Below are 17455 nucleotides of genomic sequence, written 5' to 3' on the forward strand. Positions count from 1 at the left end.
CCGAGCCTGTCTGAACTCTGTCCCAGTTGTCATCTAAGGCGAGCGTTTCTGAACCCAGGTAGTGGATCCAATGCCTGGGCCTCGCTGGAAGTTCTGCTGTCTTGGGCATCTGTATGATTTCTCAGTTCCACGTTGATTCTAGGGCTCAGCTGGGATTGAGACCAGGCCCAGGGGGCCAGACCTGTCCGGTTCTCGTTCGTTTTATTTTATCCGTCACCAACTGTCAAGTGACCGGCCCGTCTTCGGGAAGTGGGCTGAGCTCCAGCATCGACCTCACAAAGGAGCTCTGGCTGTGGATTTAGCCCTAACTAGGAGCTGTAGTTCCAATAGGTGGATACCCCCCTCGTGTCCTTTCTCTGGTCCTTAGGTTGGGGGCACGCTTACAACTCTGACCCTCCACAGCAGCGGTTCTCAACCACAGGGTCCTGGCCTCCCAGAGGACATTCCACGGGGTCTGGAGATATTTTTGGTTGTCACACTTGGGAGAGGAGATGCCACTAGCAACTAGAGGGTTAGAGATGGGATGCGGCTAAACACCCTGCAGTGCACAGGACAGCAGCGCCCTCCACAGGAATCACCAGCCCCAAAGGCCAACGTGCCGGGGTTGCGACTCTGCCCTAGGATTCAGTCTCTTCACTTCGCCAGGTCTCCAGCCCCTAAAACTAAGCATTCAAATTTATATACAGAAGAATCACTTGATTTTCAACCTTTGTTTCTCACGCACTCATAAACTAATTACTAAAGAAAAAGGGGCCCTGACCTCTTCTTTAGTAACTAATTTATTTGTGCCATGAGATGAAAATGGTTGTATTTAGTTAGGGGCACTGACCTTAATAATTAGTGTGTGTTTGTGCCATGAAAAAAAAAAAGGTTGAAAATCACTGATAAGGTACCTGTAGATTTCCAAGACCCATCCTTAGCAAGTCCAAGGTTGGGCCCCCAAATTGACATTTTAATAAGCACTCCAGGTAATTCTGAAACAAGTGACCTGAACCACACTTTGAGAAACACTGCACTCAAGAAGTTGAAGTCTTGCCTCCAACAGTAGCTTGGTACCTGAGGCAGTCTGCCGCTGACCGATCGCCCTGGAACGAGCATTCTGCCTGCCGGGATTTCTGAACGTAGCACATTCCTGGGTACCTTGTCACACTGCCTGCCATCTGGGTCCCCCAGTTCCTGCCCCCAGTCCAGACAGAACTATTACGGAACTGACTCCTGCAATTAGGGAGATACAGATTTGAAATGCATTGCCTGCCTCCTGGGGTTTCTACACATTAGCAGGTGACAGGGAGTGTCTCTCCCACTTTCCATCATGCACTTCTCACAGACTGCCATGGAGCACTGAAGTCTGGGAGAGCCGCAGAGGTCAACAACGAATGCATCTAAATGCTGTCGTCTGGTCCACACTTTTCCATCTTACACACCAGGAAGTCCTGAGAAATCTTGTTTAAAGCATTATTGACGTCTGGCCAAGCATTTCCCGGATTTACCAATCTAGCAGCCTTATCTCAAAGAAGGTTGGTTTTACAGAGAAAGACAAATACCGCATGATTTCACTTATATGTGGTATCTAAAAAAACACACTCAGAGATAGAAGCAAGGTGGTTCCAGAGGGAAGTGGGAGGGAGGGGGTGAGAAGGGGGAGGGCCTGGGGAGGTCAGACGGCAGTGATAAAACAGCATAGGGAATACAGTCAATATAACTGCATATGGCAACTACACATGGCGATCATTTTCTAAAATATCGAATCACTGTTGTACAACTGAAATGAATAAAATATTGTATGTCAACTATAATAACTTTTTAAGCTTTTGTACAATAAAAGCACTAACCAAAGAAAGAGCTCCCATGCCCAATTTTGTCTGCTCCCATTTTTCAGATTAGGCAACTTCAGTTTTTCTATCTAAGTTTATGGACCTACTACCTACAAACTGCTGTTAAACCATTCTGGTGATTTTTAAATCTCAGACACTATTTTTCACTTCTGAAATCCATTTGGTCCTATTGTTAAAATTTCATTTTCTCTGCCAAAACTTCCTATCCATTAAAAGGGTTTGAGGGGGGAGAGTTATAATAGCTACCTTAAAAATCCTTATCTACTATTTCCAATATGTGGGTCATCTGGGAGTTCTCCACTGATTGCATTTTCTTTTGAATATGTTTCTTCCTGTATCTGAGACTGTATTCTGGACACTTTGAATAAATGCATTGTAGAAACTGGATTCTGTTTTATTCCTCTGAAAAATACTGTTTGTGTGTATAATAGGCAGTTAGTTTGGTTGATCTCAAGCTCCAAGTTCTGTCTCCCGCTGACCCAAGGATGTGAGGCTCAGAGATTAGTGAGAGATTTGGGCAAGATGGCTGCCCTCTTGTTCTCCTATTCAGGACTTCCTCCTCCTCACTTCCCAGATTCTTTGGTCACTCGGAACAGAGATGTGTTGTAAAATTGTGCACCTAAAACCTGTGTAATTATGTTAAATAGTGTCACCCTAATTAATGCAATTTTAAAAAAAAAACATGCTGGTTTAATACCATATTGTATTAACCAAATTATGACATGATAGTTTTCTTTACTGGGATGAAAAATCAAAAATTACTTTCTTTGCATATTTTTCTTTTATGTTACTATCCTAATCAGTAATATTAGCCTGAGGGGCTTAATGCAGGTAAGATCCATCAAATTTTTTCTGGCTCACACATACTGAAATCTATTTCATTTAATGAAAAGATTAGGGGGGAAAATAATTCCAAACCTTTATTTCCCCTCTTCTCACCCATCTATTAGTTTACAATTTTTTTAAGAGTGTATTTCATTAAGGGAACTTGATGATGTTAAGGTGGGTTTTGCTTTCTGACTTTTGTTGTGTACTAACCCCGGGGAAATTTCTGGCACTGCACAGTGTATTTCTGTTTAATTTTATGGCATGAGGACATTTGTCTTAAATCGTACTGAGGCTTAGTTTCTATAATGGGGAAACAATATGTGTTCTCTCTGTTTAGCCTTGTGTTTCAACACTGCCCTTGTGGTTTTTAAAGAGCACATTTTCTTTGCAGCGTGTACAGCGAGGACTTATAAATTAAAATCTGCAGGTGTTTTTCTCACAGCGTTTTACAAATCTAATGAGGTTTCACAATCCTGTGCTGAGCGCTGCGGGGAGAGAAGCAGGGGTGTAGTGCTTCTGGTTAAGTGTTTACTTTTCCATTGCGCAGTCTCCGAGTCCTGGCCCTCAGATACAAGTGGAATTGTAAGGAAGAACACATCTCTTTATTCCTTTTGAAAGGTGGACACTTCAGTAAGCAAGACTCCAGAGTAAGGAATCAAGTCATAGCTTCTGACCTTTGTTCCCTAACTGCCACCTGACAAATGCACAGAAAATGTATAGCTGAAGTCAGTCACACAGAAAATAGGCAATGCTTTCAGCTTCTAATGTCTAATCTGTTTTCTTTATCATTTTCTCATGCTTGCATAACAGTATTATTCCCTATTTTCTTTTTTTTTCTTTTCTTTTTTTTTTTTTTTTTTTGTATTTTTCTGAAGTTGGAAATGGGGAGGCAGTCAGACAGACTCCCACATGTGCCCGACCGGGATCCACCCAGCACGCCCACCAGGGGGCAATGCTCTGCCCATCTGGGGCACTGCTCCGTTGCAACTAGAGCCATTCTAGCACCTGAGGCAGCGGCCATGGAGCCATCTCAGCACCTGGACCAACTTTGCTCCAATGGAGCCTCAGCTGCGGGAGGGGAAGAGAGAGACAGAGAGGAAGGAGAGGGGAAGGGTGGAGAAGCAAATGGGCGCTTCTCCTGTGTGCCCTGGCCGGGAACCGAACCCGGGACTCCTGCACACCAGGTCGACACTCTACCACTGAGCCAACCAGCCAGTGTTTTATTCCTAAACCTAATCAATTACTTTTTAATACATTATATAATTTAATATACTGCTCACAAAAATCGGGATATTTTATCACTTCATATTCATTTTGAAATATCCCCCAATATTTGTGAGCAGTCTAGTTATTGGGTTCATAGAAAAGAAGGTGTCACTTTTCAATCCAATGTTAATCTTTTTCTATGCAGCAAACACATTATCCATAAGAACTTCCACGTCTTGCCATGTTCCAACTGTAATCAGGACCCTCAGTTTTTTTCTCTGTAATATTAGAAAATTGCTGATCAATCTGCCGCATGGTGCAAATAAGAAAGAAAAGATGAAAAGTCTTCTTAATGTCTGAGGACACATTTAGCCCTGCCCATTACTGCAACCCACACGCAGGAGTTGGGGGATGGTGCTGGTAGACCGTCCACTTCACTACATAGACTCACAAACTAAACACACTGATTTCTGTCCTTTCCTGGGATTTTTCCTTCCCTACAAACTCAAGGAAAGTGGGGAAGCTTCCCCTTGATTTTACAAAACCAGGGCTTCCTGGTACAGCAGATAAGATACCATGAATGGCACTCCTTACTAAAGCAACTAATACATTGGGTAAAATATTCTAAACAATCTTTTTGAACACCATTTATCTACATAAAGAGAAGAAATTACAGATACTGAACAAAGGGAAGCAGGAATCCTCAGAGGTGGAGAAGTACTAAGCTAGCTCTGAGCTGAAAGTTTTCCCCAATCCTGGACACTGTGGGCTTGGGCTTTGACAAGCACACAGGAATGGGGTGGTAAGACTCTCCCAGGAGGAAACGTATGACAACCTTAAGGGTTTCAGTGAATGAGAAGTCGTATGCACAGAGTAGAGTAATAAATTTTTGTCTTCTGCTTGCCACTGAGTGGAAGGGAAGGGAAAAGAATCCAAATTATCACAAAAAAGCTACATTTTAGGGAGGTAACAAAAGCAGAAATTAACTAAAACAAATATATAGCCTTTATCCTTATAGTAGGAAAGAAAAAATTTTAAATTAATGAGCTAAGCATCCAACTTACAAAGTTGGAAAAAAATTAAATACAAAGGAAGTAGAAGACAATAAATAGTAGAAAATACTGAAATAAGAAACAAAAAAATTTTACAGCATAAACAAAGCCAAAATTTGGTTCTTTGAGGGGACCTTAATGTAGACAAATTTCTGCTTTCTATACATTTACTAGAAATATAAACTAACAAAATGGAAACAGACTCACAGACCCAGAGAACAGACTGCCAGCTGTCAGAGGGAAGGAAGGAGGTTGGCGGCTAGGTGAGAAGATGACGGATTAGGAGAAATAAAGCCTCAGAGACACAGACAGCAGCATGGCGATTCCCAGAGGGGAGGGGTGAGGAGGCTGCAGAGGTCAGGGGGGCTGAATGGTGATGGAAGGAGACTTCACTTGGGGCGGTGAACACACAATACATACAATACACTGGGGATGTGTCCTAGGACTGTATACTTGAAACCCATGTAGTTTTATTAACCAAAATCACCCCCACAAATTCAATTAACATTTTTTAATGATATGAAAAATAAATAAACATCTCTAAAACTTTCTGTTGGAGCCTGGAGAATGGAGAGAAAGCTTATCTCAGAGGTACTCTGGGGTAACAGCCTGACCCCCAAGGTGTCTCCCCCTAAGTGATACCATAGGTGTCCCTGACCCACCCTTACAGAGCTCACAGTTCTTCTATGCCCTTTACAAACTGGAGACTTTCTGCAGAAAATCTTGAGACTGTGAATACCATTTCTGTGTGTGTGGAAAGAGCTATAGAGACAAGATGGAAGAAGTATGGTCAAGGAAAGAGGGCAGGCCAGGCTATGGAGCCCCAGTTAGAAACTGAATGCACTATCCCACAAAGCACTGCGATTTAGAGGATATGACCCTGAGCTCTTTTGGTAATCAATCAATCAATCAATCACTACGGTCAAGAAAAGAGGGCAGGCCAGGCTATGGAGCCCCAGTTAGAAACTGAATGCACTATCCCACAAAGCACTGCGATTTAGAGGATATGACCCTGAGCTCTTTCGGTAATCAATCAATCAATCAATCACTACGTATTTAGTATACAGCAACACATGGCAGGCATTGTGCTAGATATAGTGGATATAGTGATAAACAACGTACCCGTGACCCCCATCTTGATGGAAGTTTACACACATATTATTAAGAAAGGCTGACTTTAAACAAACACTAAATAATCAGATAACTATAATTGTGCCAAGTACTGCCAAGGCAAAGTGCCGGGTGTCTGAGAACTGACTCCTTACCTTGAGAAAGATGAAGGTCAGGGACGGCTTCTTGAAGGAGGAAGTAAATCAAGGTGAGTTGTGAGGGAGGCGTGGGACCTCCCCGTGCGCAGGCGTGACAGGAAGAAAATATTCCACGCACAGGGCCCAGTGAGCAGGAACAACTGGGTCAAGAGATGGTGTTTGTTTTGTTTTGTTTGTTATCTCTTCCTTCCCTTTTTATTGAATTTCTTGGGGTGATATTTGTTAACAAAATTATTAAGGTCTCAGGTGCACACACTTGTACCACACATCCTCTGTACACTGTACTGCATGTTCAACCCCCAGTCAAGTCTCTGTCCCTCCCCATTTATTCCCGCATACCCTCCTCCACCCCGGCAACCACCACCCTGTGCGCTGTGTCCAGGAGTTCTTTTCCCTTTTTGTTCAATCTCTTGACCCTCTCCCCACACAACCCCTCCCCATGCCCCGTCTGCCACTTCCCAGAGCAGTCAGCCCGCTCTCTAGCACGGGTTTGGGAAGAATGCTTTGGCTGAAAGGGGATCACGGAGGGAGAGTCATGAGCCCCGAAGGCCAGGGAGGCCGTCAGGGGCAATCCAGCCTCCGAGCGGGGCCCTGGGCCGTGCGGAGTTCGGGACCGCTGGCAGGTAATGAGAGGGAGGAGGAAGGCTGCGGAGCTAGCTCCGCTAGACGGTTCAGGAGGCTCCTGTGACCCACCCTGTGGAGCCATTGGGTTCCCAATGGGGCAGAGAGGTCACAGAGTGAGATGGCCTTGGCCTACGGAGGAGAGGAGGATGAGCAGCCACAACAGGGACCTACGGACCCCCACACCAGTGTGGTCTGGTACAGAGGAGCTGGAAAAAGACAGAGGAAAGGGGCTCAAGGGAGGATTCGGAAAACCGGCAGAACGTAGTATAATATAAACTCGAGGGGGAGCTTTGTAAGATCAAGGGAGAGGTCAGCTTTTTGGAACACACTGAAATATGCAGGAAAATGAAACTTGCATTACAGAGCGCACCGGGCACTTGAGTAAGAGCATTCTTGGTAGAGTGATGGGTTTGCCACCCAGGTTAGGAAGTGTTGGTGGGCGAGTGAGAGCAAAGGAGAGAGAGACATTCAGTGGCTGGCACACTTCTTAATTTAAAGAAACAGTAAGGAATGCAAAAGATTTTTGTATTATTTAGACAGGATTAGCAAGGTTTTATTTTACTAAACAGAATTTTTTTTTTAACTCTACCAACTAGCACCATAGTTTTATTAAAAAGCACATTTCAAGCCCTGACTGGTTGGCTCAGTGGTAAAGCGTCAGCCTGGCGTGTGGGAATCCTAGCCAGGGCACACAGGAGAAGCGCCCATCTGCTTCTCCACCCCTCCCCCTCTCCTTCCTCTCTGTCTCTCTCTTCCCCTCCTGCAGCCAAGGCTCCATTGGAGCAAAGATGGCCCGGGCGCTGAGGATGGCTCTGTGGCCTCTGCCTCAGGCTCTAGAATGGCTCTGGTTGCAACAGAGCGATGCCCCTGATGGGCAGAGCATCACCCCCTGGTGGGCATGCCGGGTGGGTCCTGGTCAGGCGCATGTGGGAGTCTGTCTGACTGCCTCCCCGTTTCCAACTTCGGAAAAAATACAAAAAAAAAAAAAAAAAGAAAAGAAAAAAGAAACATTCAAACGATATAACATCAAAATAAATGGCAGTCCTCAGCAGAAGACAATTGGTAACCCTAACCTGACATGTAGTATATCTTGAACTTGCTAAATGGGTAGACATGGACAATATTAACTTGTTTCTCATTTTACCACAGATGCATACACATCTCCTGATGATCTGATACTAGTTCCTGGATTACTTTGCGGGAATTTCCAGTGTAGAACTCTTTTTTTTTTTTTTTGTAGAACTCTTTTGAGGACTGATAAGCGAGGTTAACAGCAGGACCCAAGGGGAAATTTTTCCCTTAACATGGAAGAGGCTTGAATATGCTTATGTGCTAGTGTCAAGAAGCCCACAGGAATGAGGAAGTTGAAATGTAAGAGAGAGAAGGCATAATTTATGACATGGTATTCCTGAAAAGGAAGTAGAAATGAGAATCCAGAACACAAGTGGAGAAAATGGACTTAATAGAAGGAACAACACTCCGTTGTAGGGAAGCAGGACTCATGAGTCTATCTGGTGGCAGAGAACTGAGGTAGTTCCCTTCTAAAACTTATATATTTTGTTCCATGAAGACAATAAGTTAATCGAAGAGTAATGGAAGAAACTGTAGATGATCAAGGTTTTGAGAAGAGGGATTGAAAGAGTTGTTAAGGGGGACAGTGCATGAGTCACAGATTTGCTCCACAGTATTGAGAGGCCAGTACATTTTGTGTTTTGGTTTACAAGGATATTTAATCTTGTAAGCCTACGGCAGGTGTGCAGAAGATATAAATAAATGTGTTCGTCCATGTTTGGGATTGTACAGACTGGGCAGTGAAAGGCCATCTAATATACTGTCAAGAGAGTGGCTGAAATAATGGAGCATGGACTCTAAGCTGGAGAGGGGCGGACAGCACGGAAATAGGGAACTGATGGGTACGAAGAAAGCCGATGGGCTGATGAAAGCAGAAAGACCCACCAAGGAGCAGGCATAATTGAGTGAACAATCGGAAAGGCTGGAAGGTCAATCTACACTCACAAATAGAGCTGTTTGTGGCCCTGGCCGGTTGGCTCAGCGGTAGAGTGTTGGCCCCACATATGGAAGTCCTGGGTTTCGATTCCCGACCAGGGCACACAGGAGAAGCGCCCATCTGCTTCTCCATCCTTCCCCCAATCCTTTCTCTCTATCTCTCTCTCCCCCTCCCACAGCCAAGGCTCCATTGGAGCAAAGTTGGCCCAGGTGCTGAGGATGGCTCCATGGCCTCCACCTCAGGCACTAGAATGGCTTGGATTACAGCAGAGCAATGCCCCAGAGGGGCAGAGCATTGCCTGCTGGTAGGCATGCTGGGTGGATCTTGGTCGGCTGCATGCGGGAGTCTGTCTGTCTGCCTCCCCCCTGCTTCTCACTTTGGAAAAATACAAAAAAAACAAAAACAAAAAAACAAACATAGCTGCTCGTGTATAAGACAGGCGTCCTTCACTGTAGTCCTTCCTTTCTATAGAATACTTTACATCAGAACTCTATGATTTACAGAGGTTTTGTGGTCTGGCCTGGGAATTCAGGGTCGTGGTGAGGTGTATATACTTTGGAATCAGAAACCAAAGTATATTTACTTAACCTAAGCCTCAGATTCCTCAACCAGGAGATGGGGAAATAACAGCACTTACATCATATTTATATGGAAAATGCATACTGATTTCCAAACACCTGACTTAAAAACTTTGGGGAAACAACCCACTTGTAATTTGGTAACATATTATTTTAAACACCATTTAGCACATGATGTCAATGCAATTCCATTAGGTATTTTATTTGTTATCAAGTGCTATTATGTGCCAGACACTGTTGTTCTAGGTGCTGAGGATAAGCAGTAAACAAAACTAAATCCCTGCCCTCGGGACGTTACATTCTGGTCAGAAGAGGACAGAGACTAAACAAATGCAAGAGTAAATATGTAAACGCCAGGTGGTGATGAGGTCTGGAGTCCAGTCAAGTGGGGAAAGGGGGTAAGGAGCACCTGAGGAGTCTTACACGACACAGGACGCTGCAGGAAGGCCTCTTTAATGAGGGGCTGTTTGAGCATTTGTGTAAACCACATAGCTATATCTGGGAAAGAACATTCCAGAAAGAGAGAACAGTAAGCAAGCACGAAGTTTCCCAGGTGGAAGACCCTTGACATGTCTGAACTCCAGTGTGGAAGGCCAATGTGGCTGGAGCATCACGGAGAAGGAGAGGCTGGCAGGATGCAGCCAGAGAAGTAGCAGGAGGCCAGCCAGGTCTGTGGAGGCAGTGGTAAGATCGCTGGCTTCCATTCACTGGGGAGTTTTGAGGACAGAAGTGGCATGATCTGATTTATGTGGAGATTGGGTGGATGATGGGGAAAAGCAAGGAAACCAAGTACAAGCTTATTGCAATGACCAGATGGAATAACTTGGACCAAGGCAGAAGCAGAAGTGGTGAGAAGTGGTAGGACCTTGCGTAGGTAGAGACAATAGGATTTGCTGGTGTGTGGTAAAAAGGTGTGCAATGAGGAAGAGAAGTCAAAAGTAACTGTAAGATCTGTGATCCTAGCAAACTGGAAAATGGAGTGGAGAAGCTAGAGAAACAAACAGTGTGGATTGGCACAGAGAGAAAAGAGTTCATTTTTAGACAGGATAAGTTTAAGACGCCTATTAGATATCCAAAGTAGATGATGTCAAGAAGACAGCTAGATAGAAAAGTTTGAGTTCAGGGAACAGATCTGTGCTAGTGACACAAATTTGAGAGTCACCAATATTAAAAAGGGCATTAAAGTCATCATATTGGATGATATCACATAAGAGGTGAATATAGGAAAGGAAAAAAAAAAGACATCTGAAGACTGAGGCCCTGGGGCACCCCTGCATACAGACGTCAACTGATGAGGAGAAACCAACAAAGGGTATTCAAGGCAGCCAGCGAGGAAGAATCAAAGAGGGTGGTGTTCCAAAGAACAATGAAGTGAGGGCTCCCAAATCTAAGACACAATCGTGGAGTTGGGTATTTGAGTAAAACAGAGGCCAAGAAACCAGACTACTGGAAGGACTGTCTTAGTGGATATTTAATCACCAAGAACGTTGACAGAAATCATACTAGAAGTAGTAATCATCAGATGTGAATAATCTTCAAAGGACAAGGAGAAGCAGAACCCCCAGAGGTCTACAGTGTGATGGTGGCGACTTCCACGTCAAGTGAAATATTTTTTTTGTGACAGAGACAGAGAGACAGAGAGAGGGACAGATAGGTTCAGAGAGACAGGACTGGAGAAAGATGAGAAGCATCAATTCTTCATTGTGGCACCTTAGTTGTTCATTGATTGCTTTCTTATATGTGCCTTGACTGGGGGCTTCAGCAGAGTGAGTGACCCCTTTTTCAAGCCAGTGACCTTGGGCTTCAATCCAGTGACCTTGGGCTCAAGCCAGCGACCATGGGGTTATGTCTATGATCCCATGCTCAAGCCAGCAACCCCGCGCTCAAGCTGATGAGTCCGCGCTCAAGTCGGCGACCTTAGGGTTTTGAACCTGGGTCCTCCACATCCCAGTCTGACACTACCCACTGCACCACTGCCTAGTCAGGATCAAGTGAAATTATTGTGAATGTTCTGGATGTTGGTAATATTAGGTTGGCCATGGGAAAGTGTTGATATTCAACTACTTTTAACCTAAAAAAATGGCCATTTCATATGGGTCAACCTAATATAGCTGAATATAAATAGCACTAACATACATATATATATAATATGTATGTTAGTGTATGTATAACATACATATATATATAATATGTATGTTAGTGTGATTTTCTTTTTCAGTTGTACACTCCCAGAGATCAGGAATGCGCATTTTATCGCATGTGTATCTTTCATAGCACCTACTAATTGGCTTGGTACGTGTCGCTAGCCGTACGGCCCTTTCCTACGTACGTTATTACTCTAATTCCCATTGCTGACTTCTGCTGTCACTTCAGGGTGAGAATTTCTCTCCTTACCACTCCAAGTTGGGGAACAACTGAAAAATACACATAGGCATCAGACGGGGATCAATCACAGCTTTCCTGTTCGTCCAGCTGAAAGACAGAGAATAGCTGGGATGGACTGAGGCCAAGATGGAAACCCAACTCTTGCTCTTTTGGAATGAATGTAGACACTCAGTCACTTGACAAATGCAAACTGCTTTCCAGGGCACAGCCAGGTTCGAGCATGGAGTGGAATACGCCGAGGGCAGGGCGGGCTGCGCTGGGGGCGGCAGGCCCGGGTCCTGGCAGGGGTTCGGGTCTCCGTTCTCCACGGCCTTCTCTCCACCGCTCCCAGCAGCAGCCGAGCCTGACGCTTGCTTCTGCATGGTCACAGCCACCATGTTAACCTAGTGTTTTTCAGGTTTGCTGGGGAGGTGCCAATTCTGGAACACGGTACCAAAGGTGGCACCCCCACCACTCCTGTCGCCCAGGGCTTCCTGCTGTGAGCTTAGCACTGTGGGCAGGAGGGTCTGCATGAGAGAGCCGGACAGGCCAGGTCACCCACATCACCCTTGTTGCTACTTACCAATTAGGCAAGTCACTCCTCCCCCAGAGAGACAGAGAGACAGAAATTGATGGGATTGGAGAGAAAGGTGGAAGGTTTTTTTCCCCCAAAATGTCCAATGGTAGATCCAGGTTTGGACGGACCTGAAGCTTATACAATTTGGATGGGCCTCTCTCAAAACAACAAAAAAGAATTGCGAGTGTAGAATTAGGTGGAAGGCTTTGGAGAGGCTTGCACAAGGAAGGTCCTGAAACTCAAGTGTCATGGCCTTACAATACTCCTCTGCTCTTGAGAAGACAGAAATACCTATTCCAGTGTGCACATCTGTTAGGATACTGTCAGATACAGCAATTCAACTTTCCAGCAATCAGACCTGGCCTAGCTTAACCAATAGAGAAGTGCAGTGGCTCACGCTAATGAAGAGTCCAGTTGTTGGACAGGCTCCGTGATTGGTTGTTCTAGCAGCCTTCCGATGTCCTAGTGACCCAGTTTCTTTCCCTCTCTCCTCTGCACTGGCTGCAGTGTCTGTTCAGCCTTAGGTGGCTCCTTCAAGTTTTCAGCATGAAAGGCAGCAGCAGTGGGGGTTGCCAGCTTCTTCTCTTTCGGTAGAAGGGACAGGAACGTGCCTCAATCATAGGACAAAAGCCTGAGCCCCATACCCTGGGCTGTTGAATTCAGGGGTCCAAATGATTAAGGCTGAAGTCAAGTTCTGGGGCAAAAGGGTTAGAGTGAGCCTAAACGTCCAGCAAACCAGGGCCCACCCCGAAGATAAGACTAAGGATGTGGCTCCTCCGAGTCACGTGGCTGCTGCATATAGGAGGAGTGGAACTGAGGTTGGCAAAGCATCCACAGTATTAATCCGGAGGGTAGAGTGTGGAATAAAATTAGAATAATAAGCTAAAGGTATTGCAAGTTTTCCAGATATTTGTCTGATTTACATTTCCCCTCAATCTTCGTTCTCCTCTACCATGAGACTGATAGCCAGGAGGGCTGGGGTCATTTGTTCGCGAGTGTACCCAGCGCCTGAGCTAAGTGCTCAGAATTTATGAGAGAATATATGGATTTGCCACAAACTTATGAGGAGCAGCTGATTGGAGCATTAAATAGGTAACAGGAATGGTTTATGTAGAAATGAAAGAATGCAAGAATATAAAAAAGTCAAAACAACAGAAAAGACATAGAGATGAGTGGTTTTGAGCTGAATTGATTGACAAATCAAGGCAGAATGCATGTCTTGGCCCTGGTTGGGTGGCTCAGTGGATAAAGCATTGATACGAAAAGCAGTCAATGAATGCACAATTAAATAGAACAACTAGTTGGAACAATGAGATGATGCTTCTCTCTCTCCCTTCCTCTCTCTCTCAAATCAATGGGAAAAAAATTATTTTAAAAAGAACCATGTTGTAGCAAACAAGGTACAAATAGGATAAATGTCTCTTTAAACTCTAATACATCTGAGGTGTCAGAGACTCAATAAGACAGCAAAAATGTTTCACAAAGAAACACAAAGCTAAGTTAAAAGTGAAAGATAATAAGACAACTATACTGCTCACAAAAATTAAAGGATATTTTATTGCTTCATATTCGTTTTGAAATATTCTCTAATTTTTGTGAGCATTATATGGGAAGGACAATTAGATAAAGTGTGAGCACGAAATTTGTAGGTATGTAATGGAATACTTTGAACTGAAGGTAATGACTTACCATATTTTTCTATAGAAAAGTAAAAAAAAAACATGTACTCTTTCTTAGTGTAATAAAGCTATTGTAGAGAAAGAGTCATGTGACAATTGTGCATGACTTCTTTTCTGTTTTTTACATCTTTTATTCTCCTGAAAAGATGGACACAAATGTAAGCTTTGAATCTCAGATTATACTTAAATATAGATACTAAGTTTTCTTTTCTTTAAATAAACAATGCATTGGTAATTACCCTGGTAAATGTTTATTTTTACAACTGAAATATCAGTTCCATATTTCCTGATTTTCTAGGACAAATTTTTGAATATTCAGTTTTATAAATCAAGTCATACCTGTTCTGGGTAAGGTGGTGTGATGTATGGTATATTTCATTTAGGGTGGGGTGGTTAGATGGCAATGATTTTAAATCAAGGCTCCACTCAAGAACCTAGGAATGTTAGGAAGGAGATTAGAAAAGGTTCACAGCTTGCCAAGAACTTCAGCTATTCTGACAAACAATTTGATTACGGATGTTGACTCCTGCATGCTAAACAGGTTACCCAAGTCTTACACTTGATGCTCACTGTGAAGGTAGTATTTGAACCACCCTTCCCACTGATATATTCTTTCATTTGTCCATTATATATAATTTTCTATTAATATGTCAGGATGCCTCAAACCATGGCAAAGTTTCCTATAGCCACACCTTGCCTTGCTTTCTTGCTTCAACATTTCTAGTGTTGAAGAAGTAGATTAAAAAAAAAAAAGCATGTATGTGTAAGAAAAAAATTCATAAAATCATATAATTTTAGGAAGTAGATTAAATTCTTAATTTGTCTGAAAATAGAATTAATAGCATACAAAAGGCCTTTGAAAGTTAAATGCAAAATTATATGAAAATTGTGCCTAAGAATATTATGACAACTAACATGTTTTCTGCATAAAGAATCTGATTTGCCACACTATCTAACCACCAATTAATATCCTCTCATAGGGAAAAAAATATATTTGTTGACATGCTGAAATGCTCAGTAGTATTTAAGGTGAATGATTGTCGAACCAAATAGCCACATATGAACTACAAGATAAGGGTGCTCTAGGTCCAAGATAATTCAACCTACCTACTTAAAAATGACACATTTGTCCAGAGGGAAGCCAGGGGCTATACAATGGCTCCTGATGGCCAGTATAATCTGCTCTACCCCACCAGCCTCATAGACTTATCAACTACTTCCCCTTCTCCCTCTGTCCCACCCACACTGACCTGAGCACCATGCCAGGCACATTCTCATACATGAGCCTTTACACCTGCTGCTTCCTCCGCCTGGAACACTGTTCCCCAGGCATCCAGAAGTCTACCTCTCTCAGCGCCTTCAACCCTCTGCCAGACATCACTGTCCCAATACTGCCCGTGCTGTCCCTCTTCTTTAACGCTGTGACTCTCCCCACTCTTCAGCCCCCTTACTCTGCCTTCTCTGCATGACATGTATCACCTATTAACATCCTGTGTGTGTGTGTCTGTACACATACACAACATATAATGCTTATTGTCCATTTCTCATCTAGACTTAAAACCTCAAGAGGGAAGAATTCTTTGTCTCTTTTTGTTCCCTGCTTACCCTCAGTATCTGGAGAAATGCAAGGCACATTGTAGGTCACTGGGAGAGATTTATTATTTTTTAATTACTTAACATTTCTATGATCTGCTTGTTTATTGCTGAATCAGAAACCGCTTTGATCAAGTGGCATGCTGCAGAAGAAAAACCTCCTCCTCAAAGAGGAACGTTTATCTACAAAAATAGATAGATAAATAAATAAATAAAAGTCTAAGGAGGGGGGGAACAGAAACATCAAATTCTCATTTCCAAATCTCCAACAAAAAAGATTGTTTTTCTAAGGAAATAATACAAATGGGTGAAACTACAATTTCATACACACACACACGAAAAAAATAAATATATGAAGACGTTAGATGATAGTATTCAGGATTTTACAGAAACAAAAAAATGCTAGCTGAAATGTGAAAGACTCAATCAGAAACTGGACCCCAGAGAGGACTGATTTCCTGCCGGACTTTTAAGTAACTCATCTTACCAGGGTGATACCGTCTGCAGAAAGCACGAATGCCAGGCAAAGACACCTGCAAATCGGCTTCATTCTCAGGCGCAGGCGACCGTCCCTCCAGGTTTAGCGCAGCTCTGCCCACCTGGAGCCCTTCAGGGTTGGCTGAGAACACACAGCCGCTGAAGGGCTGAATCCATCAGTGATGGAGGGTTCGCGGCTCTACCTGCTCATTGCACCTGTGTCTATGCGCACTTCTGTGAGCCGTCACTCTGCCGTGAGAGCCTAAATGGGTAATTCACAGCCTGAGGTCTGCGTGGGTGCCCTCCCTCCCGGCCCCTGACACCTGAGCCTGTCCGGTGACCCCAGGGTCAGGATGAGTAGCCTCACTCACTTCGGGACTGCCCTCCAAGGGCAAGGGTGGGTCGGGTCGCCTATAGGCCGCCTTTTGCGACTCTCTTGAGTTGGGTCCGTTTCGTGAGCGTTTGGCACCGAGTGGCCTGAGCACAGACTTTACCCTGGACCATCCAGGGACGTTGCACGGGTGGCAGCGGGCTCAGGGCGGTCCGCGGAGCACGGTCCGGGCAGCCGCGCCCGTCGGGGCGGGGCCCCGGCTCGGCCCGGCCCGGCCCGGCCCAACCACCGCCCGCCGGAGGGGGGTCCGGCCAGCCGCGCGGTCCCCGCGCGGGCTCTGACAGCATCCCGGGGGCCGTCCGCGCCCAGAGGCCCCTGCTCCTGCCGCCCTTCCCGCGACGCGGCGAGGCCCCGTCCCCTCCGGGCCTCCCGCCCCGTCCCCCCACTGCCGGCCCCTCCCGCTCGCGTGGTGCGGTCCCCGCGCAGGTCACATGGTGGCGAGGGCGCGGCCTGCTCGGAGCCCTGGCGCTGCCCGTCGCGGCCTCTGCGAGCGTCTCGACAGCGTTGGCGCCTGGAGCGATGCTGGGCCCGCGCCGCCCGACCTTCGTCCTCCTGACCGTGGCCGTCACCTGCGCGGTGGCGCAGCACGTGCCGCCGGTGGGTGAGCTCGGGCCGGGGGCGTGGGGGGCTCGCGGGGGGCACCTGGCCGGGCTGCAGGCCCCCTGGCGTCCGCGGTCCCCGCGCGGGGGTGGGTGAGCCCCACGCGGGACCGATTGGGCACAGCTGGGGCAAGAAAGCCTCGTAGGGAAACCCTGTCTCTGCAGCACGGGGGCTGTGATTTCCACACCCCAGCACTTCAGGGGTGCACTTGTTCCGCCAGTGCCGTGCATGCTGAACTGCTGAGAGAAAAGTTCCACTCGACTCGTGTGCATAACTCACTTAAGCGAGGGACTGCTCGATGACTCGGGCATTCTCTGCCCCGTGACGGGGTGCGGGAGAAGTGGCCGCTGAGGATCCGCAGCGCCCTGGGAAAGG

The 17455-nt window shown here is 45.5% G+C and overlaps 1 protein-coding gene across 1 annotated transcript in view; it reads left to right on the top strand.

Moving 5' to 3' along the window:
- The first annotated feature begins 16905 nt into the window (after window positions 1–16905).
- The window catches only part of ASAH1 (N-acylsphingosine amidohydrolase 1), a 33853-nt gene continuing 33303 nt past the window's right edge, over window positions 16906–17455 (top strand). The window contains exon 1 of the mRNA XM_066234274.1: window positions 16906–17077. Within this exon, the coding sequence (XP_066090371.1) occupies window positions 17000–17077 (78 nt within the window). The 5' untranslated portion in view covers window positions 16906–16999. The remainder of the gene's footprint in view (window positions 17078–17455) is intronic.

The sequence above is a fragment of the Saccopteryx bilineata genome, chromosome 6 (assembly GCF_036850765.1).
Source record: "Saccopteryx bilineata isolate mSacBil1 chromosome 6, mSacBil1_pri_phased_curated, whole genome shotgun sequence".
In the NCBI taxonomy this organism is placed as follows: Eukaryota; Metazoa; Chordata; class Mammalia; order Chiroptera; family Emballonuridae; genus Saccopteryx; species Saccopteryx bilineata.